Here is a 27,835-nt window from a genome sequence, read left to right as displayed (position 1 = left end):
TGAAATTTATAGATTTTAATCCAGACAGCACATACTCACAAACAGAAGGTCAACGTTTTGGTTCACAGCAGAGCCTTTACCAAAACCAGATTACCAGGTTGCCATCTCCCTAGCACTGCTCTGAATAGTGAAACCATATATACCCTTGGTGCAGCCCCCCCCCCCCCCCCCCAATCATCCAATTAGCAGCATGAACAAACAGGCCATCGTTAAACTAATATCAGCCAGCTGTCACAGGATAAAGCCAAATACATATACACAGCACAAACCAGACACACACATGAATTGATTTTAAAACAACTCATTGTGGCCACCTTGTGTGTGTCTGGTTTGTGCTGTGTATATGTATTTGGCTTTATCCTGTGACAGCTGGCTGATATTAGTTTAATGATGGCCTGTTTGTTCATGCTGCTAATTGGATGATTGGGGGGGGGGGGGGGGGGTGGCTGCACCAAGGGTATATGTGGTTTCACTATTCAGAGCAGTGCTAGGGAGATGGCAACCTGGTCTTGACAAAGGATCTGCTGTGAGCAGAAACGTTGACTTTCTGTTTGTGAGTATGTGCTGTCTGGATTAAAATCTATCAATTTCACCCTGGAGAAGTATGGTGAGTGCATCCTTGTTTGTGCACATGTATATATACACACAGTATCTCCTCAGAAATGCCATATAAACAGTGATAACCTGTGTATATATGCACAATAATATATGATTTCCTTCCGTTCAAATCAAGGGGGTAACGTCGGCGTATCTAAATATATTTTGGGTTAAAAAAGTTCCCTGACCCCTGGTATAACATGTTGGATTTAGTATTGTGCTATACTACACTTAAAGGGGGGTACTCACGGAGTGATCGTTGCTTAAAATCTAAGCAATCTGACTAGATTGCTTAGATTTTAAGCAGCGATCACTCCGTGTGTACCCCCCACAGCGATAGCGATGCGCTATTGATGGTGCTAGATTGGCTGCAGGTCGCTCACTTTACCTGCTGGGTGAAAAGAGGGCCTGCCCCATCTTCCCCCGCACTCTCAGCACACATCGCGCTGTGCTGAGCGTGGGGAGAGATGTGTGCTGAGCGAACCGCTCAGAACACGTCTCTCCCCAAATCGGCCCGTGAAAACGGCCCTTTACCCCAACACCAGACACAAATAACAAATGAGCCACACACGCAGGGGGGGGGATTCCAAGTACCTAGAAACCCCCTCTGGTCGCTGATCTAGTGCGGAGGAGCTGAGTTTTTTTTTCTTTCTATAAGCGCCCAGCCTCGCAGTGTCTCACAGACAGTCACTTACTGCCCTTCGCGAGGCTGGCCTGGCACGTAGGAGGAGCACTGCAGGTCCTCTCACGTGCTGCTGTGAAACGATAGAGGCGCTGAAGCCGGCGTTGCTGCTTCACCGTCCCGGCCAGGCAACGATGGTCTCTCTGTGGCTCCGTGGAGCAGCCAGGTGAGACATACGGCAGGGGCAGCGCTGGTACTTTTATGTTTGTCTATGTGGGGGGGAAATGATGGTGCTGTCCTGACTATGGGTGGGGTGGAGGGAATGGTGCTACGCTAGTATGCTGTCTGTCTATGGGGTGGGGGTGAGAATAATGGTGCCACATTGTCTGTGAGGGGAATAATGGTGCTACGCTGTCTGTCCATGGGGGGGGGGGATAATGGTGCTACGCTATCTATGGGGGGGGTGAGAATAATGGTGCTACGCAGTCTATGGGGGGTATGAGAATAATGGTGCTACGCTGTCTGTCTACGGGGGGGGGGGGGGAATAATGGTGCTACACTGTCTGTCTATGGGGGTGGGGGATGTTGATGTGTCTGTCTGGGACTGGGGAGGGGGTTGCTGGTGGGGGAATGTTAGGTGTAGGCTACACTGGGGAGGTTAGGGTTAGGCTGCGGGAGGGGGGTGATTAGGCTTAGGCTGTAGGCAGTGGGGGGAGTTAGGGTTAGGCTGCGGGGAGGGAGGATAGGATGCAGGGAGGGGGGTTAGATTTAGGCAACACAGGGGGGGGGTGTTTAGGCACTAAGGGGGAGGTTAAGATTAGGCACTAGCAGCTAGAGAATTCATTTTAATTACTACATGGTTCCATAGTATACAAGTTAAATGATAATTTTAAGAAAACCCTTTCATTTGTTACAGACCATTATTTTATTGGCCTGTAACCAATTGTTTGGAAACCCCGCTTTCACAATCCTGCGTTTGCCACTGAGCCATGGCTAATCAACCCCAGTGTGGCAAAAGTAGTCGGCGCATCTGTGAAAGAATGCGGGTGATTGGGCAGGGCCGTAACTAGGGGGGGGCTAAGGGGGCATGCGCCCCGGGTGCAGGAATTGAGGGGGTGCCGAGGAGTTACAGAGGAACAGGGTTTTTTGTTTTTACCAGCAGTGCTGTGCTGCTCCAGTGAGACAGCAGACTACTCCCGGGGCAATGTCTCTGACCTACCTGTCTGCCCACAGTTGGCTCTGACGCTGTGCGGATGAGCTCCAGTACCTAGGATTTCTCCTATGCTGGCTACTGTCTTAAACTCTCTTCTTTGCCATGCAGTGCTGCAACTAGCATGCAGTGAACTGTGCAAGCTATAGAGGTGAGCTGTTGGTGCTGTGTTTTTAAGCAGGCTATGATCCATGCTGCCTGGCCAGCACCAACCGATAACAAGCTGCCACCTACACACCATTGAGAAGACACGCTGTAGTGTAGTGATGTAGTTCAGTATGTAGGGGATGTTGTACGAGTGATGTAATGCAGTGGATATGGGAATGTAGTGCAGTGACATAGTGCAATGTATGGAGACACACAGGGGGGGGCATGTAGTGGAACATGCTGCTGGGGGGGCATGTAACGCTTAGGGCAGTTGGGGCACATAGGGGAATATTGTCCAATAGTATCCCCTTTTTTATTTTTATTTTTTTATAATACTGTATAATTATTTTAGTCTGACTGTTTGTTTGCATGTTTTTTTGTGGTTGTTTTTTTTTTAAGGTGGGGGGTGGGGGCGGGTGGCAAATTACCGCCTTGCCCCGGGTGATGAAAATCCTAGTTTCGGCCCTGGATTTGGTAGTAATACTTCTTTGGTAGAGGAAGAATGGCACAAAGACGATGTAACAAGGCAAGAAGTGTAGGGAACAAAGGGTTCTAAAAGAATGTCCGGGAGACTCCTGCATATGGTGTTATTCTCCATGTTACTGAAAAAGTGGACAACCCTTCACTTCTATTGTTAAGCAATGGCCAACTAGGTAATCCAGACACCAAGGCCATGTCACCCCTCCATGTCATCTCTCCCTTTTTTTTTTCTCTTGCCTGCTTTGCTAGTACTGCTGGCAGTGGCTTGAAAGCAGGGCGCTGCGGACTGTGGACGCGGCCGCACTGACCCTAGAGCGCCGTCTTATATGACTGCACCCATCCGCTCTTGTAGGCCGCTAGTATAGTTACAAGCCGCAATCAACAGCAGCCAGTACTACCGTACTGCCTGGTAGCGGATCATGTGATCAACCCGGAAGTCGCGTTTAACGTGTAGGCCCCGGCTGGATACTAGATGATCACGTGACCCGTTACCCGGAAGTTGCAGATCCTGGTTACCCTGGCACTCTCTCTTCGGTACCCGGAGAGGTGAGTAACCCGGCTAACGGAAAGTGCGGGTGGGGAAGGTTGTCTGGTAGAAGGACACACGCCGGGAACTGTGCACCTCTGGGAGGTGACGAGGAGGAAGGTGCTAAAACCAGGTGGGCACAGGGTACAGCGGGAGAGAGGACCTGTGAGATCAGGAGGTGGGTGTTTTATCATCGTGTGTGTAGCATCCAGCCCAGTTGCTCTGTGCTTTACTGTTACTGAATATACCACATACTTATGTCCTATCTGTACTTAGTGCAACCCCATCCCTCATTAACTGTCTTACCAGGTGATGGGAGTGTAAGTGTATGCGTAAGGGGCACTCCTGTGGGCATTATGCATAAGCAGCATTACTGTAGGCATTACCTGTAAGGGGTACTGTGTGTGGTGTTATGTTACTATACATTTTCACCCTCCCTCCCATACCCTATAAAGACGCAAAAAGGGTATGTGGTCTCACAAGGGACACGCAATACTACCAACTATTCACATTACACCACACAGTAGCACAATCTTATTTTGCAGTGGTTACCCAATGCACTAGCCCTGGCTGTACTGTTACTGTGTATACCACATACATATACCCTGTATTATATATACCACATACATATATCCTGACTGTATATACCACATACATATAACCCTAACTCTCCCATCATGAAACCACATCCCCTTTTCTGGAGCACGCGTGCGAAGGCTCTTGTCGATGCTGGGTCCAACAGGGTGGAGCCATGTGCATTGTGCATGTTATCGCTAGCGGTATCCCCTGTCAGCCCTGTTGCAGGGCTGACGGGGGATGTTGCAAGCAACCCCGCAGGAGTGTGCATATCTTGGGTACACACTAAACGATATACCCAAAATGTTGCGGTGATCCGTGGGATCAGGCAACATATCATCTAGTGTGTACCCAGCTGTAGGGTAAACAACATGTTCTACATTCACATTTTGATCAAATAATCTACCATGATAAGATGACCTCTGTTAGGTTGGAGCCTACTCTTTCACTTCATGATTTTAATGTGGGACTTGGCATACTTTGTGCCTATGAAATACAAGTTATATTTAGGAACCATGTGGTGCTGAATTAACATCTATGGATATACTTTATATGTGGGGTGCTGGTAAGGTGCACAAATGACAATAAGGCTGAGTCTTAAAGTAGCACAAAAAGTGCTACTTTAAGACTAACTTAAAACAAACATTTTTTCGTTTTTCTATATGATACATCATTAAACAAAAACTGAACTATACAGAATTCCATCTTCTGAAAGTTTGGAGCTGTTTTGTATGCATACCTAAAAATAAATACAAAAAATTGAACCATACAGTAAATCCTTTGTTATAACACATTATTGCAGTCTTTATACAAGTCTTGTACTGGTTCTTTAACTCTTATTTATATTTAGGTCTTCAATGGATAGCGAAATTCAAAGAGATGGGCGTATTTTAGATTTGGTTGATGATGCTTGGAAAGAAGATAAATTGCCATATGAAGATGTAACCATTCCATTGGTAAAAGAAAATGTCACCTAATTTGTTAAGTGGTAGTAGCATTTGCTAAAATGTTTATATGTTTTTGATGTCTTCTTTATACTCTGCATAAGTGGTTTGCAATTTTTTGTGTCGGGGAGGCTTAATGTGCCGACACACTACAACGACTTGCAAAAGATGCAAGTCCTTTAATGATTTCCCTTGAACTCCCTGGCAGCTACCCTGCAGTCCTGGACAAACAATTTTGTGCATACACATAAGATAGATATCAAGATCTGAGGAGTTGCCACATCCAGGAGCATGCAGTCACTAACGATGGCTTCAGATCTTCCCTGCTACAGGAAAGATCTAAAGATATGTCAAACGACCCACGGGGCCACGCATCGGATCATTATTGTTAGTGAAATGCAAACGATTTGCACTTTTACTAACAATATATTGATCCAATATGTCAAAATTGTATGCATCGCTCCTACGATCGTTCTAGGGTGTGGGCATATTTAACCTCAGTCAGTTCCATGAATTTGCAGGTTCTAATTTCCATAATGTGTTTACAATACCCCACCATGTTCCTGTATTACTTGGCTTTCCATTAGGTATATTCATATTGCAGTGTAGTTTGAGTTTAAATGCACAATTGGATCAGCTGCACTCTGTTTGCACAGGTCTCTTAACCCCTTAAGTGCTATGAAGAGGTGTGACTACTCCTCAGAATATATCTCAAAAGTGAAAAGGATATGTCCTACTTCAGAAGTTTTAAAGGGTTGAAAATCACACATATACTACATGTGCTGGTGCACTGTGAAATAACTGAGGGGGCAGATCCTAGCAGCACAGAAAACTGTGCAAAGCTGGGGATTAATCAAGGGACCCTTAAAGTGCTCTATCTCCCCCATGCTGGAAACTAGTGATACACTCTTTGAAAAAGGGAGTACCCTCTTTTAAATGATGGGGGAAAACAGTGGTGGCATTTCCATAGCAACTAATTAGCTTCTTGTTATAATTTATCAAGTGCTTTCTATAAAATAATAGGTAGAAGCAAGCTGATTGGTTGCTATGGGCAGTTTCTCCTCTTGTCCACTTCTCTACTCTTTAGAAGGTATGATACATCTCTCCCCCCAAGTGTCTGATGTTCAGTATGAGTACCAGACTATAACTATATACGCTACAGAAATCATTTTTCTCTGACGTCCTAGTGGATGCTGGGACTCCGTAAGGACCATGGGGGATATAGCGGCTCCGCAGGAGACAGGGCACAATAATAAAAGCTTTAGGATCAGGTGGTGTGCACTGGCTCCTCCCCCTATGACCCTCCTCCAAGCCTCAGTTAGATTTTTGTGCCCGACGAGAAGGGTGCAATCTAGGTGGCTCTCCTGAGCTGCTTAGAATAAAAGTTTAAGTTAGGTTTTTTATTTTCAGTGAGTCCTGCTGGCAACAGGCTCACTGCTACGAGGGACTTAGGGGAGAGAAGTAAAGTCACCTGCGTGCAGGATGGATTTGCTTCTTAGGCTACTGGACACCATTAGCTCCAGAGGGATCGAACACAGGCCCAGCCATGGAGTCCGGTCCCGGAGCCGTGCCGCCGACCCCCCTTGCAGATGCCGAAGTTGAAGAGGTCCAGAGGTCCAGAAACAGGCGGCAGAAGACTTTCAGTCTTCATAAGGTAGCGCACAGCACTGCAGCTGTGCGCCATTGTTGTCAGCACACTTCACCAACAGTCACCAACTGTCACTGAGGGTGCAGGGCGCTGGGGGGGGCGCCCTGGGCAGCAATGTATAATACCTTTTTATGGCTAAAATACATCACATATAGCCCTTGAGGCTATATGGATGTATTTAACCCCTGCCAGATCTCACAAACTCCGGGAGAAGAGCCCGCCGAAAAGGGGGCGGGGCCTATTCTCCTCAGCACACGGCGCCATTTTCCTGCTCAGCTCTGCTGTGAGGAAGGCTCCCAGGCTCTCCCCTGCACTGCACTACAGAAACAGGGTTACAACAGAGAGGGGGGGCACTTATTTGGCGATATGATTACATATATAAAAATGCTATAAGGGAAAACACTTGTATAAGGGGTTGTCCCTGTATAATTATAGCGTTTTTGGTGTGTGCTGGCAAACTCTCCCTCTGTCTCCCCAAAGGGCTAGTGGGGTCCTGTCCTCTATCAGAGCATTCCCTGTGTGTGTGATGTGTGTCGGTACGTGTGTGTCGACATGTAGGAGGACGATGTTGGTGAGGAGGCGGAGCAAATTGCCTGTATTGGTGATGTCACTCTCTAGGGAGTCGACACTGGAATGGATGGCTTATTTAGGAATTACGTGATAATGTCAACACGCTGCAAGGTCGGTTGACGACATGAGACGGCCGGCAAACAAATTAGTACCTGTCCAGGCGTCTCAGACACCGTCAGGGGCTTGTAAAAACGCCCATTTACCTCAGTCGGTCGACACAGACACGGACACTGACTCCAGTGTCGACGGTGAAGAAACAAACGTATTTTCCTTTAGGGCCACACGTTTCATGTTAAGGGCAATGAAGGAGGTGTTACATATTTCTGATACTACAAGTACCACAAATAAGGGTATTATGTAGGGTGTGAATAAACTACTTGTAGTTTTTCCTGAATCAGATAAATTAAATGAAGTGTGTGATGATACGTGGGTTTCCTCCGATAGAAAATTATTGGCGGTATACCCTTTCCCGCCAGAAGTTAGGGCGAGTTGGGAAACACACCTTAGGGTGGATAAGGCGCTCACACGCTTATAAAAACAAGGGGCGTTACCGTCTCCAGATACGGCAGACCTCAAGGAGCCAGCTGATAGGAAGCTGAAAAATATCCTAAAAGTATATACACACATACTGGTGTTATACTACGACCAGCAATCGCCTCAGCCTGGATGTGCAGCGCTGAGGGGGCTTGGTCGGATTTCCTGACTGAAAATATTGATACCCTTGACAGGGACAAGATTTTATTGACTATAGATGCATTTCTATATATGCGAGATGCGCAGAGGGATATTTGCATTCTGGCATCAAGAGTAAATGTGATGTCCATATCTGCCAGACGAAGACACGACAGTGGTCAGGTGATGCAGATTCCAGACGGCACATGGAAGTATTGCCGTATAAAGGGGCGGTCCATCGGACCTGGTGGCCATGGCAACAGCTGAAAAATCCACCTTTTGTTACCCCAAGTCACATCTCAGCAGAAAAGGACACAGTCTTTTCAGTCTCAGTCCTTTCGTCCCCATAAGGGCAGGCGGGCAAAAGGGCCAGTCATATCTGCCCAGGGGTAGAGGAAAGGGAAGAAGACTGCAGCAGGCAGCCCATTCCCAGGAACAGAAGCCCTCCACAGCTTCTGCCAAGTCCGCAGCATGACGCTGGGGCCGTACAAGCGGACTCAGGTGCGGTAGGGGGTCATCTCAAGAGTTTCAGCACGCAGGGGGCTCACTCACAAGTGGACTCCTGGATCCTACACGTAGTATCCCAGGTGTACATTGGAAATTCGAGACGTCTCCCCCTCACAAGTTCCTGAAGTCTGCTTTACCAACGTCTCCCTCCGACAGGGAGGCAGTATTGGGAACAATTCACAGGCTGTATTCCCAGCAGGTGATAATCAAAGTACCCCTTCTACAACAAGGGAAGGGGTATTATTCCACACTATATTGTGGTACTGAAGCCAGACGGCTCGGTGAGATCTGAAATATTTGAACACTTACATACAAGCGTTCAAATCAAGATGGAGTCACTCAGAGTAGTGATAGCGAACCAGGAAGAAGGGGACGATATGGTGTCACTGGATATCAGGGACGCTTACCTACATGTCCAAATTTGCCTTCTCACCAAGGGTACCTCAGGTTCGTGGTACAGAACCGTCACTATCAGTTCAGACGCTGCCGTTTGGATTGTCCACGGCACCCCGGGTCTTTACCAAGGTAATGGCCGAAATGATGATTCTTCTTAAAAGAAATATGGACGCTTTCCTGATAAGGGCAAGGTCCAGAGAACAGTTGGAGGTCGGAGTAGCACTATCTTAAGTAGTTCTACGACAGCACGAGTGGATTCTAAATATTCCAAAATCGCAGTTTTTTCCGACGACACGTCTACTGTTCCTAGGGATGATTCTGGACACAGTCCAGAAAAGGATGTTTTCTCCCGGAGAAGAAAGCCAGGGAGTTATCCGAGCTAGTCAGGAACCTCCTAAAACCAGGAAAAGTATCAGTGCATCATTGCACAAGGATCCTGTGAAAAATGGTGGTTTCTTACAAAGCGATCCCATTCGGTAGATTTCACGCAAGAACCTTTCCGTGGGATCTGCTGGAAAAATGGTCCGGATCGCATCTTCAGATGCATCAGCGGATAACCCTGTCTCCAAGGACAAGGGTGTTTCTTCTGCGGTGGCTGCAGAGTGCTCATCTATGAAAGGGCCGCAGATTCGGCATTCAGGACTGGGTCCTGGTGACCACGGATGCCAGCCTGAGTGGCTGGGGAGCAGTCACACAAGGAAAAAATTTCCAGAGAGTGTGATCAAGTGTGGAGACTTCTCTCCACATAAATATACTGGAGCTAAGGGCAATTTACAATGCTCTAAGCTTAGCAAGACCTCTGCTTCAAGGTCAGCCGGTATTGATCCAGTGGGACAACATCACGGCAGTCGCCCACGTAAACAGACAGGGCGGCACAAGAAGCAGGAGGGAAATGGCAGAAACTACAAGGATTCTTCGCTGGGCGAAAAATCATGTGATAACACTCTCAGCAGTGTTCATTCCGGGAGTGGAAAACTGGGAAGCAGACTTCCTCAGCAGGCATGACCTCCACCCGGGAGAGTGGGGACTTCATCGGGAAGTCTTCCACATGATTGTAAACCGTTGGGAAAAACCAAAGGTGGACATGATGGCGTCCCGCCTGAACAAAAAACTAGACAGATATTGCGCCAGGTCAAGGGACCCTCAGGCAATAGCGGTGGACGCTCTGGTAACACTGTGGGTGTACCAGTCAGAGTATGTGTTCCCTCCTATGCCTCTCATACCAAAAGTACTGAGAATCATAAGAGGGAGATGAGTAAGAACGATACTCGTGGTTCCGGATTGGCCAAGAAGGACTTGGTACCCGAAACTTCAAGAGATGTTCACGGAAGACCCGTGGCCTCTACCTTTAAGAAAGGACCTGCTCCAGCAGGGGCCTTGTCTGTTCCAAGACTTACCGCGGCCGCGTTTGACGGCATGGCGGTTGAACGCCGGATCCTGAAAGGGCATTCCAGATGAAGTCATCCCTACCCTGGTCGAAGACAGGAAGGATGTAACCGCAAAACATTTTCACCGCATTTGGTGAAGATATGTTGCGTGGTGTGAGGCCAAGAAGGCCCCTACAGAGGAATTCCAACTGGGTCGTTTTCCTACATTTCCTGAAAACAGGACTGTCTATGGGCCTAAAATTAGGGTCCATTAAGGTTCAAATTTCGGCCCTGTCGAATTTCTTCCAGAAAGAACTGGCTTTAGTGCCTGACGTTCAGATGTTGGTAAAAGGGGTACTGCATATACAGCCTCCTTTTGTGCCCCAGTGGCACCTTGGGATCTCAATGTTGTTTTGAGTTTCCTAAAGTCACATTGGTTTGAACCACTCACCACTGTGGACTTAGCATCGTCACCTTCCATGTGAGATATTTTATTAGCCCTGGCTTCAGCCAGGCGTGTGTCAGAATTGGCGGCTTTATCATATATAAAGCCCTTACTTAATTTTTCATTCTGACAGGGCAGAATTGAGGACTCATCCTCAATTTCTCCTTAAGGTGTTTTCTGTTTTTCACATGAACCAACCTATTGTGGTACCTGCGGGTACTAGGGACTTGGAGGACTCCAAGTTACTTGACGTTGTCAGGGCCCTGAAAAATATGTTTCCAGGACGGCTGGAGTCAGAAAATCTGACTCGCTGTTTAGCCTGTATGCACCCATCAAGATGGGTGCTCCTGCTTCTAAGCAGACGATTGCTCGCTGGATTTGTAATACAATTCAGTTTACACATTCTGTGGCAGGCCTGCCACAGCCAAAATCTGTAAAAGCCCATTCCAAAAGGAAGGGGGCTCATCTTGGGCGACTGCCCGAGGGGTCTCGGCTTTACAACTTTGCCGAGCAGTTACTTGGTCAGGGGAAAACACGCTTGCTAAATTCTACAAATTTGATACCCTGGCTGAGGAGGACATGGAGTTCTCTCATTCGGTGCTGCAGGGTCATCCGCACTCTCCCGCCCGTTTGGGAGCTTTGGTATAATCCCCATGGTCCTTACGGAGTCCCAGCATCCACTAGGACGTCAGAGAAAATAAGATTTTACTTACCGATAAATCTATTTCTCGTAGTCCGTAGTGGATGCTGGGCGCCCATCCCAAGTGCGGATTGTCTGCAATACTTGTACATAGTTATTGTTACAAAAATCGGGTTATTCTTGTTGTGAGCCGTCTTTTCAGAGGCTCCTTCGTTGTTATCATACTGTTAACTGGGTTCAGATCACAGGTTGTACGGTGTGATTGGTGTGGCTGGTATGAGTCTTACCCGGGATTCAATATCCTTCCTTATTATGCACGCTCGTCCGGGCACAGTATCCTAACTGAGGCTTGGAGGAGGGTCATAGGGGGAGGAGCCAGTGCACACCACCTGATCCTAAAGCTTTTATTATTGTGCCCTGTCTCCTGCGGAGCCGCTATATCCCCCATGGTCCTTACGGAGTCCCAGCATCCACTACGGACTACGAGAAATAGATTTATCGGTAAGTAAAATCTTATTTTTAGTCCAGAGATTGCCTGCCCCTAGGGGTGTTTTAAGAGAAATGGGGACCCGCGTGCAGCCTCCGTTGCGGGCCCCCTCCTCTCCAGCACCTAGTAGACTCTGCCAGTCTACTGCGTATGTGCAGGTCTCCGGGAACATGGCGCTCATGCCTTGTCTTGGGGACATCTCCAGTCGACATGCGCAAATTACTTGTAAATGGCCGCGGCAGCCATTTTCAAAGTCATTTGTGCCTGCACTGCCGCGTGACTCCGGGGAGTAAGTATACTATGTGGGTGCGGTGTGGGTCTCCCGGATGTGGTGGCCCGTGTGCACCGCACACACTACACCCATTATAGAAACGCCTATGGCCGCCCCCCTTCTCCTATCTCTGGAAAACATAGTGGGGGTAGGGGTCTCCTTCCTGATATAAATAAATTCAGGAGTTCTCTTATGTGTTACACGTTGTCTAGTTTTCAGATTGGTGAGTTTTAGCAAGCTGCCATATTATTCATACACTTTTTGTGCATTTTATGCAAGTTGATAGTGTGTAGAATCCTATTTTTGCTGTTTTGAAAATGTGGATTTATGCTAAAGCAAGACCCTAAAATAATTTATTTGTGGTGCTATGTACTACTAAAATATAACAGAAAACAAATGTAAGATGATATAAGAGACATGAACTTGCAATCAATGCCTAAAAGGCCTCAAAATCAAAATAATACAGTGGTCTACATACCGGTAAGTAAAACCCCTAGTCATACTGTGCAAGGACTAATAATATAGGGTCATCAAAGAAATTAGAGGTAATAAAATAAGTTACAATAAGGAAATAACCTCAGCTGAGTAACATTATCCAATGTGTCAAAACTCAAAAGAAGATCCAGTATCAATTGTCTTACTCGGAATAATAAGGATTGGTCCAGCATAAAAGACCATGAGAGTAAAAGCAAGTAGCCACATAATTAAGTAACAGAGCCTATGGGATCTCTAAGTGGAAATGGTATACTGTATAGTCAGTTCAAGGGAATAATCCATTCCTTCTTTTGAATGAATGCAACATCTCATTAGGTGGGTAGAAAATTTGAAAGTATGTGTTGATACAGCCATGTTGGTCCCTGCTTTGTACAGTCCACTGAGGAGAATCCCAATATCAAAGTGCAAATTCTGATCATCTAATACCACTTTCACACTACACAAATGACCCGGTATCAACCCGGTATATTGCCGGGTCGACGCGGGTCACTGTGTGGTGTGAAAGGGGTCACTCCCAAATTCCCGGGTTGTCTGACCCTGTATTTCAACCCGGGAATAAAGAAGGGTTATTAACGGGTCAGGTGCAGTGTGAATGAGTTACCAGGTCGATGCGACCAGGGTCCCGTTCACCGGGATACGTCATTAGGTCAACCACTATTGGTCGACATGCATTAGGTCAACATGGTCATTAGGTCGACATGTACTAGGTCGACATGAGTTTTTCACTTTTTTTTTCTTTTCATTTTATGATCTTTTTCATACTTTACGATCCATGTGGGCTACGATTGGGAATAGTAACCTGTGCCGAGCGCAGCGAGGTACCTTTCCCGAAGCTCACGAGCCATGCGAGGGGACATGGTGCACTAATTGGTGTTCCCCATCACTTTACGGAGAAATCGTCACCAAAAAAAGTAAAAAAAAAAAAACACACCTCATGACGACCTTTTGACCTGTCGACCTAATGAGCACGTCGATCTAGTGACCCTGTTGACCTAATGACTGTCGACATTAGTGTTTTCGACCCAACGACCCGTATTGGCACCCGGAAAGGACTTGTTTCCAATTCCCGGGTGTGACCCGGCATTGCTATGTGAAAGCGGCATAAGTAGATAAAAGCAGGGTTTCCTCCAAAACTAGGCAGTGCAGAACAGACATGAGGCGTCAGGGCAAATGTAATAGTGACAGCTTCAATCAAAGGCGCTGACTCGACAAACTCCGGTTGGAAACCAGGAGGGGGTTAGGGCACTAAGCTCAATGCCATGCAGCAACTGAGTTGGGGCATCCAGACAAGGGGGCTGATCATTCATATGGACTGGGTGAAGGCTCAAACGAGATAACATATGATTAAAGTTGCTATCTATGTAGCAAGATAGTCAATAATCCCATTGTCAGCTGGCTAACCAGTGTTTCAATATTAGACACTACACACTGTACCTCCACCACTCGTGAAGCAGGGAGGAGTGGAGGAAAACACTCTCCCACTTGGAAGACTCCTATGTTAGCATACTGCAAAGTTAAAGAAACCACAGTGAATATGGTATAAGATGATACCTGTCAGTTAGCTCAGACAGCATTGTAACACTGTAAACTGGGTGATTTGGAACAGTGATCATAAAATGACAGTCTGAAACAGCAAATGATGGAGAAATGCCCACAGTGAAAGATCTGTATAATTACTTTACATGGTTTAGTTGTGACAGTTTAACAATCCTAATAGTAAACACAGTGCTGCTGTTAAGTGAAATTAAACCAAACGAGCGCTTAAATATCAATATGAAACTATAAATGTGGTAATGTGAAATATTGACCACAGGGTGGCAGTATGACACAGCAAACGGAAGCACACACAATGTGAAGCTTATATAATGGCTAATCAAAGGCAAATGAAAACGGATACAGTAAATAAAATAAATGTGAGAGAAAAAAGAAATACGTAAGTCTCCCAGTAAATTAGACCAAAAAAAGCTATTGTGGTCAGTAGATGGGCTTTAGTATAGTAACTGTCCAGAAGTAGGGAGAATGGGCTAAAGAAGTGATTGGGAACCTTTGGCACTCCAGCTGTTGTTGAACTACACATCCCAGCATGCCCTTCTACAGATTTAGCATGGCCAAATAGCAAAACTGTAGCAGGGTATGCTGGGATGTGTAGTTCAACAACAGCTGGAGTGCCAAAGGTTCCCCATTACTGGGTTAAAGAGTAACAAGAGTCCAAAAGATGTGTTGAATAAGTAGTTTCAGACACAGAGGCAGGGCTCCCAAATGTGCAGGTCACTGCAGCCCTGAGCAGATGGTCGTCAGTCAGCCGCCACTGGAGGACCTCAGGTGTCACAGCAGACTCCAGAATCACCACAACCGTTAAGCAGATCCAGGAGCTCAAACAAAGCAGGTCAGAGTTGCGGACTCGACAGTCCTCTGCCGCCATCAGTGGCCGAGCTTGTATCAGGCAGACCACGGGTGGAGATCTCGTGGACCAGAGCCCTCTCTGCACAGGAGGCATAGCTGCAACAACCAAGTCCTTGCAGATGGCAGGCAACAGCCCAGGTAAGTAGCGTAACACCACTCCATAAGGGTGATAGTGCAGCTTCTCAACAGCACACCTTAGCATGAATCATTTCCCAATTTCCAGCCAACATCCGCAGTCAGACTTAAAGGAACCAGAAGCATGAAAGAAAATCTGCATGCTTTGTAACTGCAGCAGGCGGAGATATACTAGTCATGGCAGGAGAGATTCCCAACTGCAACAGGCAGAAGTGAGTTGGCCACGACAGGGAAGATCAGCAGTTCAGGGGAAGATATAACAGATTTCTTTAGGAAAGGATCATACTTAGTTTTCATTCCCTAAGATGCCTAAAGGCGGTCATAGATGTCTGAAGGGATACAGGCTCGGCTCCAGTACATAGACAGGGACTCCAGACCTGAAATAGCATCTGTATCCTCTCCAGAGTATGGAAGCAACTCCAACAGCCTGGGAGATTAAATTCAGAGTATTGCAAGATGATTTCATGTGTCAAAATCTAGAGCGCATGTAAAATGCAGCCACACTAGGTGCCCTGCTCACCGAAAGCATTTTAATGCTGTCTCACATTACAAATCCAAAATTATTAGGCTTTGATATGATTTATTTTACATCTTTAAATTAAATATTTTTTTTACTGCTTTTTATTCCAATAACATCTGAATATATGTAGACAGACTAAACTTAATAAAAGATACAAAGTACACTCAGATAGTTAAAAATAAGAATAGGTAAATGTTAGTCCTACGTATTACTTTATATTTAAATAAATCTTGATAGTAATACAAAATGGAACATGCAAACGCACTTTTCAGGGAAACACACACACACACACACACACACCCCCCCCCCCCCCCCCCCCCCACCCACATGCCACTGGCATTAAACATTTTTAATTAAAACACTAGTTTAGAGGCATTTTCAAAGCTTTGAATGAACTAAATCAAAAGAAGAAAAATTCTTTCTACGCTAGCTGAAGATGCTTGAAGACCACAAGCAACAACCGTGAGGAATGATACTAGGGGATTCTCATATACAGTAATTGGCTTTTTTTAAGAAGTCACGGCGCCGTGCCTGTAGTCACAGCATAATAAATAAACCAATGTGGCTTTAAAATAATTAAAAAATCTGGTTAAACCAGCCAACCCTGGTGAAAATAAACGACCCAGGACAAAGTCTCGTGTCCACGACCATGCTCACAAGCAGGGTCAGGGCTGGGAATTGGCCATCTTGCTAGACCCAGCAAATTGCTGGGTCACGTGGTAAAGAGGTATTAGATGTTTATTGGCTGCTTTTGACAACTACTCCATTTCGTCAGGGCTGTTTCAGTAGAGTTGAGAGGACGGAAGCCAAACTGAAATGGGTCAAGCAGGAAGTGGGAGGAAAGAAAAACAGGCAGTTGTTGACAGTACACAAGTTTGGACGCAAAGGGAAGGAGAGAGATGAGTCGGTAGTTGGAGAAAGTGTCTGGATTAAGGGTAGGTTTTTTAAGAATAGGGGAGATGGGCATGCCTGAAGGCAGAGGAGACAGTGCCTGATGAGAGGGAGAGATTGAGGAGGTGGGCAAGATGGTAACAGGCAGAAGGAGAGAGAAAGCAGAAGAGGCTAAAGGAGAGAGAGTCAGATGAGGGCTGCTACTTTATCTTCAGATACAGGGGAAAAATCAGAGTTGGTGAGATGGGTGGGGAGGGGTTGTCAGAGAAAGGAGGGTACAGGTTGTTGGGGGTCTGTTGGGATGTGATGTCCTGATGTATGGAGTCAATTTTGGTTGTGAAGTAGGTGGCAAAGTCAAGGGCAGGGAATGGGGGTTGGCAGAGGAGGGACTTAACAGTGGCAAAGAGATGCTAGGGGTTTAAAGATTGGGAGAAGAGGAAGTTATTGGAAGTATCACTGTTTTCAGATCCAAAGGGCAGCACTGTAGAAATAGAACGTAAATTTGAAATTGAGGAATTCTACTTTAGAGCGTGATCTCTTCCATTGCTGCTCAGCAGTATGTGAACAATTTGTGCATATATCTGGTGAATTTAGAATGCCAGGGTTGAGGCGTTGATCTGTGAGGGTAAATACTGGTCGCTGTAGCAACAGAGTCAAGTGCAGTAGTAAGGGAGGCATTATATAGGGGAGTGGCTTGTTCAGGAGAGAGAGAACAGTAGAGAGAAGTGAGTCAAGCAGGGAGGATAAGAAAGCATTGTCGATTGAAGCCTTGGGAGGTAGACATGGAGAAGCAGAGAAGGATAAGTTAAAAGAGAGCAGGCAATGGTCAGAGAGGGGGAATGGGAGTTGGAGAAGTTAGCAGTATCACAACGGTGAGTGATGACCATATAAAGTGAGTTCCCACTCACATGGGAGGGTGAGGAGATCCACTGGGAGAGACCAAGCGATGATGTGAGGTTAAGAAGTTTAGAGGCAGAGGATTTTGTGGGGATAGCAATTGGAATGTTGAATTCACCTAAGATAATGGAGGGAATATCTGAGGAGAGGAAGTGAGTGAGCCAGGAAGCAAAGTGATTGAGGAATTTGGGGGGAATGGTAGGGGGATGGTAAATGGCAGCTACTCGAAGGGGAATAGGCATATAGCATGGACCTGAACTGTAGAGAATGTAAGGGGAGGTTCTGGTGGTATGAGTTGGTAGGAGTAACCGGAGGACAGAAGTACCCCAGCGCCACCTCCACGTCAACCCCTGGGCTGGGGTGTGTGTGTGAATGTGAGGCCGCCCATTGGGGAGAGAAGCGGGAGAAGTATCAGAGGGGGAAACCCAGGTTTCCCCCTCTGACAGAAGATTCAGGGAGTTGGAGATGATAAGATCATGGGTGGGGACCAATTTGTTTCAGACAGGTCTGGCATTCCAAAGGACATAAGAGGAAGGAAGAGAGTTTATGGGAGAGATGTGAATGAGATTATTAGGGTTGCTGTAGTATTCAGTTGAGATTAACTTGAGAGGCAGGGATGATGCGAGAGTAGTGAGTAGTGAGAGTAGGGTGCCTGAGCTAGGAAGTGAAACTGCCTAGCTCAGTGGGTAGAGAGGGAGTTCAATATTTGGTGGATGGATGTGAGGTTAGATGAGAGGAGGGAGAGAGTGTGGCTAAGTGATGGGGTAGTAGAACTATGGTGGGGCAGAGATAAATATACGTTATGGTAAGAATTTACCGTTGATAACTGTATTTCTCCTATGTCCACAGGTTTCCACAGGATAACATTGGGATATGCTGGAGCGTCAGCGGATTGGCACCAAATCGATCATGAGCTTTGTGGCCTCCCAGGATGCACCGGGCTTGTCCATAGTGTTCACTCTAGGATTTTTTTAGGGCAGGGTGCTGATCACGGTGAGGGCACATTTTTCATTTGTGAGGGCACATTTTTACGTTAGAAGGGCAAAATTACGTACATACTATAATGCTTGGTGCTCCCATTCCTATAGGTGAAAGCATGGACAGTGCGCGCCTTCGGCACGCAGCAAAAATGTAAGGGCGTTGTTTCGTGGGGAAGGGGCATGACCACATAATAGTACCAAATCAAATTATACCACACAATAGTGCCGCTTATACACAGTGCACCAGGTAGAACCTCCTATACACACTGCGCCAGGAAGAGCACGTTATACACATTGCACCAGGGAGAGAGCACTGAGGCACACTGCACCAGGGAGAGAGCACTGAGGCACACTGCACCAGGGAGAGAACACTAGGAGGGAGGGGAGGACGAGCACATACCAGATGCAGAGCAGCACTCACCGTTGCGGAGGAGGGCGCTGTGCTGGGTCAGCGGGGCCGGTCTCTTGATGCTGACGGCGGCGCCCAGGTCAGCGCGCTGCGCCATGGTGAGGGGGAATTAAACCATGCCGGAGGACTGGCGGGAGACACTGCAAGCTCTGATTGGCTGCTCCTCCCCGCTGCACGCTGACCCTGTCTCTGCCTTTAGCTGAGAGCTATCAGTAAGGCAGGGGGAGGAGTAACAGCGCGGCGGGGGGGGGGGGAGAAGTGGAAGTGACAGCGCGGCAGGGACGGGGAGAAGTGACAGCGTGACGGGGAGTAGGCAGTCCTTGGCAGGGTGGGCACAAACGGGTAGGGCGCATTCTGTCACTCAAAAAAGGGGCAGGGCGCAGCACCCTGCGAAAGAAGCTTAGAGTGAACACAAGTCCTTATAATCCCGCCCACTGACTCGGTTAAATCAGTTGTTTCCAAAGCATTTAGGCAGGAGCATTATGTAGAATCCTATTCAGGCGAGAAGAACACAAATGTACACCCTTCCACGCAAGAAGGAAGAGGTTAGTGAGTATAAAGATTCTCAAATCGGGTGCATCAGGCTGGGATCCCTGTTGAAATCTGTGGACATAGAAATACCGTTATCAACTGTAAGTTATTACCATAACTTATATTTCTACAGCAGGGTCCACAGGTTATCCACAGGATAACATTGGGATTTCCCAAAGCAATTTTTAGTGGTGGGGACGCTCCTGATTGGACAGGAGAACCTTTCGCCCGAATTCTGCGTCATGAGAGGCAAAGGTATCCAAGGCATAATGTCTAATGGATGTGTTAATAGTAGACCATGTGGCTGCCTTACATATCTGTTCTGCTGAAGCACCATGTTGTGCTGCCCATGAAGGACCTACCTTACGTGTAGAGTGAGCAGAGACATTAGCCGGAACAGGGAGATCAGCTCGACCGTATGCTTCTGAAATCATGACGAAGCCATCTTGCTAGCATCTGTTTAGTAGCAGGCCATCCCCTCTTATGAAATCCGTAGAGAATGAAGAGAGAATCTGTCTTTCTGATGGCACTGGTACGATCTACGTAGATTTTTAATGGCAGGACCACGTCCAGCGACGCTTCTCCCGCAAACAGTCCCGATACCTGAAAAGCCGGGACTACAATTTCTTCATTAAGGTGAAACTTGGAGACCACCTTTTGGAAGATAACCAGACTTCGTTCTGAGAACTGCTTTATCTGGATAAAAAATCAGAAAAGGAGACTTACATGATAGTGCTCCTAAATCTGATACTCTTCTAGCTGATGCCATAGTCAGTAGGAAGAGTACTTTAGCTGGTAACCATTTAAGATCCACTTCTTTAAGTGGTTCAAATGGAGCCCCTTGAAGGGCTTTGAGAACCAGACTTAAATCCCACGGCACTGCAGGAGGAACAAAAGGTGGTTGAATGTGCTGCATTCCCTGGAAAAAAGTACGCACATCCTGTAAAGTGGCAATTTTCTTTTGGAACCATACAGTCAATGATGATACTTGCACTCTCAAGGAAGCCACCTTCAAACCCTTATCCATTCCTGGCTGAAGGAAATCTAAGATTATGGATACTCTGAAAGATTTTGGATCCACATTTCTTTCACTGCACCAATGAATATAGGCTTGCCATATTCAGTGATAAATGCGAGCAGACGAAGGTTTCCTTGCTTTAAGCATTGTTTGAATTACCTGTTGTGAAAAACCTCTTGATTTTAGGATAGAGGTTTCAACAGCCACGCCGTAAAAGACAGCCGATCCAGTTACCTGTGACAACAGGGACCCTGCATTAGTAGATCTGGACGTTGAGGGAGCAGAATTGGAGCCTCCAATGACATCCTCTGCAGATCTACGTACCAATGCCTTCTGGGCCAAGCCGGAGCTATTAGAATCACGGCACCTTTTGCTTGTTTTATTTTCCTCACCACCCTGGGTAGCAGGGAGATTGTAGGAAACAGATAAGCCAGATGAAATTCCCATTTCACTGACAGTGCGTCCACAAGGTTCGCTCCGGGGTCTTTTGTTCTTGACCCATATGCTGGAACTTTGTGGTTCAGACGGGACGCCATGAGATCTATCTCTGGCAATCCCCACTTGTCTACTAGCGTCTGAAATACTTCCGAGTGTAGAGCCCATTCGGTTGCTTGAATGGTGTGTCGACTGAGAAAGTCCGCTTCCCAGTTTAGGACTCCTGGAACGAACACTGCGGACAATGCTGGAAGGTGGAGTTCTGCCCACTTTAGTATGTGACTTACCTCCTTCATTGCTCTTTGGCTGCAAGTTCCTCCCTGATGGTTGAGGTACGCTACTGCCGTTGCATTGTCCGAGCGGATCTGGACTGGTTTTCCTTGCAGAATGTCCTTTGCCTGAATTAGTGCCCTGTATATGGCTCGTAGTTCCAACAGATTTATTGGCAGGCAACTTTCTTCTTTGGTCCATTGTCCCTGGAACCATAATTTTCCGGACACTGCTCCCCAGCCCTGAAGACTGGCATCTGTTGTCAGGATTTCCCAATCTGATATCCAAAAGGGTCTCCCCTTGTCTAGATGGGATGTCTGTAGCCACCAGGCTAACAACCTATTTACCTTTACTGGAAGTACCATCACTTGTTTCTTTATTGACTGATGTACTCCATTCCATCTGGTCAGAATCAGATGCTGTAAAGGTCCTGAGTGGAATTGTGCATATTCCACCATGTCGAATGCTGACACCATCAACCCCATTACTCGCATTGCTGTGTGAACTGATATTGTTTGACTGTGCAACAACTCCCAAGTCATTAGCTGCACCTTGGATATCTTTTCCACAGGTAAAATTATTTTCTGCAGACCTGAATCCAATACAGCCCCAAAGTGAATCATCCGTTGCGACGGAATCAGAGACGACTTTGCCCAATTTGAGCCATCCATGTTTCTGTAGACAAGTTATTGGCTGTTGGAGATGGCTCAAGAGCAATTCCTGGGATTGTGCCAGGATTAAAAGATCGTCGAGGTATGGAAAAATTCTTAACCCCTGCTTGCGGAGATTAGCTGCCATAACCACCATGATCTTGGTAAATACTCTGGGGGCTGTGGCTAACCCAAAGGGTAAGGCCTGGAACTGAAAGTGTTGCTGGAGGATAGCGAACCTGAGGTAACACTGATGAGACAATGCTGTCGGCACATGCAGGTAAGCATCTTGTACATCCAGAGATACCATGTAATCCCCTGGTTCCATGGCCAAAATTATGGAACGTAATGTTTCCATATGGAACCTTGGGACCCAAATGTATTTGTTTAACATGTTGAGATTGAGGATGGGTCGAAATGACCCATTGGACTTCTGGACCAAAAATAGGTTGGAGTAAAACCCCTGCCCCCGTTGTTCCGGAGGTACTGGAATAATTACCCCAGACTGAAGCAATTTCTGAACTGCTTCTTGCAGTGCCCTAGCCTTCGCCTCTATGTGAGACGGGCTGGTACAAAAAAACCTTTGAGGAGGCTGCTTCTGGAATGGGAAAACATAACCCAGAGATACCACTTCTTGCACCCAAGCGTCTGTTGTCGACTGCTGCCATATGTGTGCAAACTGAAGAAGACGGCCCCCTACCTTGGAATCCCCCAAGTGGAGGCCCGCACCATCAGGCTGACTGTTTCTGTTCTGGTTTGGAAGTTGACCCTCTAGTTGCCCACTGGTTCCTTGTTTTACCAGACTTATTGTGCTGGGTTTGCTTAAATTTATTTTTACCTTGCCACCGAAATGGCCTAAATCCTGAGCCTTTAGGTTTAGGAGTATAACTGGCGGGAAATTTAACCTTCTTGGATTCAGCTTCTGACTCCAGAATATCTGTCAATTCCTTACCACAAAGAATGTTCCCAACAAAAGGCAACGCTTCCAGAAACTTTTTGGATTCTGAATCGGCTTTCCATGTACGTAGCCAAATTGCTCTGCGAGCAGCTACCGTTAAGGCTGATGCTTTAGAAGCAATCGTACCCATATCCATTGCTGCTTCTTCTAGAAATAGCGCAGCCTGTTTCATATGGGCTATATGGGACTCCTGCTCCCTAGTAGGTGCTAAAAGGCCATTTTCTAATTCTTCAGCCCATTCAGCTACCACTTTTGCCATCCAGGCTGAGGCCATAGCAGGCCTTATGACTGCCCCTGACAGAGAAAATATGTTTTTCAAAAAACCATCCACTCTTCTGTCTGTCATTTAATGACGTAGATGGCAAGGGTAAAATAGATTTTTGCACAAGTCGAATGACTTGCGTATCTACCTTAGGAGGCACTTCTCTTTTTAAACAGTCCCCAGCTGGAAATGGGTAGTAAGAATCCCATTTTTTTTGGAATTCTATATTTCTTATTGGGCGTAGCCCAAGGTTCCTCCATAATTTCCGTCAGTTCCTCTGACCCTGGAAACGCAACCCTCACTGTTTTGGGACGTTTAAACACAGGTGCTTTAGTTTTCACTACTTGCTCAACCGAATCTTCTAGAGACAGGATAGCCTTCTTTGCTCCAATTAACTCAGCTATATCTTCTGAGCTGAAACCCTCTATTTGTTCTTCATATGGTGAAGTAGAGTATATGGAGTCATCATCTGTTGTATCATCCTGTGTGGCCTGTGCATTAGATGATATATTTACCCTTGGTTTATCAGCTTGTTGACTTGTAGAAGCTGTAGGGGCTATACCATAAGATGGGAGCTGCATGTATGGGTTAATAGTGTACCCTATTCCTGCGGTTGGAGCTGTAGGGGCCAACCTGTCAGCTATACTGGATAGGGTCTGTGCAAATATGGCCCAAGGTGGATCTATTTGTTGTTGAACAGGGATCTGCCTTGCAATCTGCTGAAATGAAAAACAATTTGCACATAACCCATCATTTCCCAAAGATTGAGTTATTAACCCCACCTTGCAGGATAAACATGTTTTGAGTGTTGGTGTTAATGTAACCTCGTCACCTTTGCCGCTCTTACACATGATAAATAATCAACTTTTTCCACAGTATACTACACAATATGTGACTGAAAACACTTTATATTGCATAAAAGTGATATCAATCTGACCCCAACCCAAGCACCAGCATTGAGGTTCAGAAAAAAACACTGACAAACATATATAAAGTCAGCAATCACACTAGCAGTCAGCCACATGATATATATTAGTCATAAGAGCATATTATCAACTACAAACACATTTCAAGTATGTAGGCGTACATTTACTGTTTTCTGTACTATATAGTTATTTTAATGTATTCAGACGCAATTGCGGAGAAAACCACAGTATTGTACAAAACTCATATGCAATAGGCACTAAACTTAACTATTTATACTAACACAGTAGATAGAAATTTAGTGCTGTATAACCCTTACTCTGTAGAGTGGGATACAGGGAGACTCACCCCACTTCCAGGATCGATCAATACGTTTAGAAACCACTAAGTGGATCCAGACGCTACTAGTGTACACTACCGCTCTGGTATTTTTATTGGACACAAACGCTCCGTAAACGTTGGTGCATGCAGACGCTCATGTCTGCGACCCAGTCTGTTAGCGGTAAACTTCAGTGTATACAACCGCAGCGGCATATGCTGCGACCGAGGTGGTAGCGTCTGAGACGGAAGTGAGGTAATCAGTTCATGGCGGGAGACGTACGGTAACTGGTCATGAACTGGGGGGAGGGACGACCAGGAGAGCGTCTGACTCCCCACTGCTGACATCAACCCTAGGGATCGTGGCCTCAAACTAATCCTGGCGCCTTATGTTCCCTAAAGCCTAGCGCTAGAGCACCCATTGTGATGGCATGCCAGCTACTGTTTGGTAGTCTCCTCCCAAATCAGTGCGGCTGTGTCCGTATTCCCCTTCTAAGCGGAACCGATGCCTTACCTTCTCCCCGTGCACTGGCCACAGCCTGGTAACGTCTGCTGGACCTGCTAGTAATATCCGACACAGACGCCCATCGAGAGAGCACTTGTACCGTGGGTAAGCATTGCGACCCGGCGGAGAGTTGTTGGAGCGACTCTTTCCCATATGCGTGTAAGACGCTGTTAGGAAAGATCACTCAAAAAATAGTAAGACTATAAACATAAATCAAAATTAAAGCTTAGGGCTGCCAAATACAGCAGCCCTGTGACCATGGTCCGACTCCTGTCGCACCAAACAAACAAACAAACAAACTGATTTGACTGATTCGGTGGGCAGGATTATATGGACGAGCCCGGTGCATCCTGGGAGGCCACAAAGCTTGTGATCGATTTGGTGCCAATCCGTTGACGCTCCAGCATATCCCAATGTTATCCTGTGGACCCTGCCGGAGAAATGAAAGTGGAGTAACAGGAGAGGAGCGGAAGGGAAGCAGAGGGGTGGATGGGAAATGGGAGGGATGAGAGGAGATGGTGTAGGAGACTAGGGGGGAAAGATTCAGGACAGTTGCATACCTCCCAAATGTCCCAGTTTTTGAATACTGTCTCATTGCCACACCTGCGGGCTGCAGTGTCCCATGGAATGGGGTTGGGGGGGGGGGGAGGGGGGGTTGTTAGGTCTCTCTCACCTCTTGTTCTGCAAAGAGAGAGGCAATGCAGTAAACATTGTGAGTTATGTGATTGTTTGCTATCTACAGCATATGATAAGGGTAAATAGGGAACATGTGGAGAGATAATTTTGGAAGACGTGGAATGCATTCTGCATTATATTGGGATGTAGTTACTATCCCGGCGGTCAGAATACAGACCCCAGGATCCCGACCGCTGAGAATGCCGACAGCTGCGCCAGGGCTGTCCCCACTTGTGGGAAAAGAACCTGTGGCGAGCCATCGAGCCCGCAAGGGGCTTTCTAGCGCTCGCCCCACTGCCGATACTGATTTTCAGGATCCCGGCTGCCGGTTCCATCCCCAACCCTTATATTTATCCATCACTTAAAGAGAGTGTGACATCCATACAAAATGATTCCCTGCCATGCAGGGTGGATGGACACAGTCATGATGAATGGGAAACTATTCCAGAGAGACAAAACAGTAAAAAAAAATAAAAAAAAAAGCCTCCCTTGGTCAGCCCCTCTTGGAAGGAGTTCTAGTGGCATGAGTGAGACGTCATAGATTCCACAGCATGCACGCTTAGAAGCACAGGCAAATAAGAACTCGGACCGTTTGCTTTGTCTTAGAAGCATTGATAAATTCACTTAGTCTTATGGTGTGTACACACTAGGCAATGGCCGGCTGGACCATGCAGCTTTGGACGATGAATATGAATTGAGCTGCATGCACGACCGAGACAGAGGGTCGTTAACGATATAGTAAACTGTATCGCTAAGGAGGGGGAAAATGAGCGATATAGTTCACTATATCGTTAAGTGTGTACCCACCTTTAGAAGCATTGGCAAATAAGAACTCGGACCATTTACAAGAACAGGATCTAAACGTTCCTGGTGACAGTGTTATTGTGTGTTTGAAGTACATCTAGCCAACCCAAATTTCTGTAATCTGCAACATACTGTACTGTTTTTGACGGGGCTGATGGTGGCTTTCAAAATGTGTAAAGAATAACATGTTAATCAGCTATTTACAAACAAAAGGATACGATTAGGTGTTATAACATCTACCCTAATTTAAGTCACCATGCATTGTGTGACTTTCCACATGCTGCTGACTCACTTCTGAGATTAATGGTGGTTTATTTGTGGCAACTGCATATTGCTGTTAAATTCTTGATTTCCAGCAAAACTAAAATGCAGAAACTTTATTGTAATCCATTTATGATTCCAACTCTTTTTTTATCTTTATCTTGGTGACCACCAAACTCACAGTAATCAAAAGACAATTTTAGAATAAGATCAGTTAGGCACATACAGGTACACCAACCGATAATCCAGCAACCTTGTTTCCAGCACTGTGCTGGATTATCCGTTTTCCCGGATTATCGGTGGTACATACAGCAGCATCCTGTCATTTTACCCTCCCACCCCTCACCGCCTAAAATCTTAATCCTAAAGCTCCTGCTGCCTGACTCCCTCCCATAGCCTAATGGGCCCTACACACATAGCGACCCGCCGCCAAGCTGCCCGACGGCCGATACGGCAGACGCGCGACCCGGCGACGGGTTTCTTTACTCCCCCCGTCACCCTGCCCCATAGCACTGCATGCTAATATGGACGAGATTGTCCATATTGGCCTGCATGTTTAAACGAGCCGGCACCAGCGATGAACGAGCGCGGGGCCACGCATTGTTCATCGGTGGTCCCTACACACTGAAAGATATGAACGGTATCTCGTTCATTAATGAACGAGATCGTTCATATCTTTCACTGGTATCGACCAGTGTGTAGGGCCCATAACTGAGCCCTCCTGTAACCAAACTACCCCCTGCAGCACCTAAACCTCCTGCAGCCTGACACACACACACACACACCCCCCCCCCCCCCCCCCCCCCCCCCCCCGCTAACTGTACCCCACAGTCTAACTCCTCAATGCACCCTAATTCCCCCGGGCACCTGATGTGTCCTGATTAAATGTTGCACCTGTAGTTGTATGTTTATTTGTATTATATTGTATCAGTTGTCTTGTAAAAATGATCTGACCATTACAGTATAATAATAAGCATGGTTAAGATTAATATTGTGTGTATTTTCAATTGATAATGTATAATATAACTAAATACATAATATATCTGGAATGATGTTACAGAGGAATACTTATTTACGTAAATTTTTTGTAAAGTGGCTGCGGAGGGATTACTTGCTAAACTAAAAAAAAAAAAAAAAATATTTCTTGTTTTCCTCTACAGAATGAACTTCCAGAGCCTGAACAGGATAATGGTGGAATAATGGAGTCTGTCAAAGAGCAGGAAATGAAATGGGCAGATCTGGCACTACAGTATCTGCATGAAAACATTCCATTGTCAGGGAGTTAAATGTTCTTAAGTTCATCGTTTCTTACAGTACCGAAAGGAAATGACTAATTATTCACTGTTTTTTGTTGTTGTTGTTTTTTAGGAAATAAATTGATTCATGGTG

At 46.4% G+C, this 27,835-nt stretch overlaps 1 protein-coding gene across 4 annotated transcripts; it reads left to right on the top strand.

Moving 5' to 3' along the window:
• The first annotated feature begins 504 nt into the window (after positions 1 to 504).
• Positions 505 to 27,835, top strand: ANAPC13 (anaphase promoting complex subunit 13). Of its 4 annotated transcripts, none has more exons than XM_063936973.1 (3): positions 505 to 607; positions 5,009 to 5,114; positions 27,607 to 27,835. In XM_063936973.1, the coding sequence occupies exons 2-3, from the start codon at positions 5,016 to 5,018 to the stop codon at positions 27,730 to 27,732; spliced, it is 225 nt and encodes a 74-aa protein (XP_063793043.1). In that variant the 5' UTR covers positions 505 to 607; positions 5,009 to 5,015; the 3' UTR covers positions 27,733 to 27,835. The 4 variants fall into 4 exon arrangements, with proteins under 4 accessions (XP_063793043.1, XP_063793042.1, XP_063793044.1 ...); XM_063936972.1 differs by lacking the exon at positions 505 to 607 and adding an exon at positions 3,499 to 3,602; XM_063936974.1 differs by lacking the exon at positions 505 to 607 and adding an exon at positions 3,635 to 3,715.

Source organism: Pseudophryne corroboree, chromosome 8, assembly GCF_028390025.1.
Source record: "Pseudophryne corroboree isolate aPseCor3 chromosome 8, aPseCor3.hap2, whole genome shotgun sequence".
Taxonomy (NCBI): domain Eukaryota; kingdom Metazoa; phylum Chordata; class Amphibia; order Anura; family Myobatrachidae; genus Pseudophryne; species Pseudophryne corroboree.
Note: the sequence above shows the minus strand (reverse complement) of the source record. Positions and strands in the feature narration are given on the sequence as shown.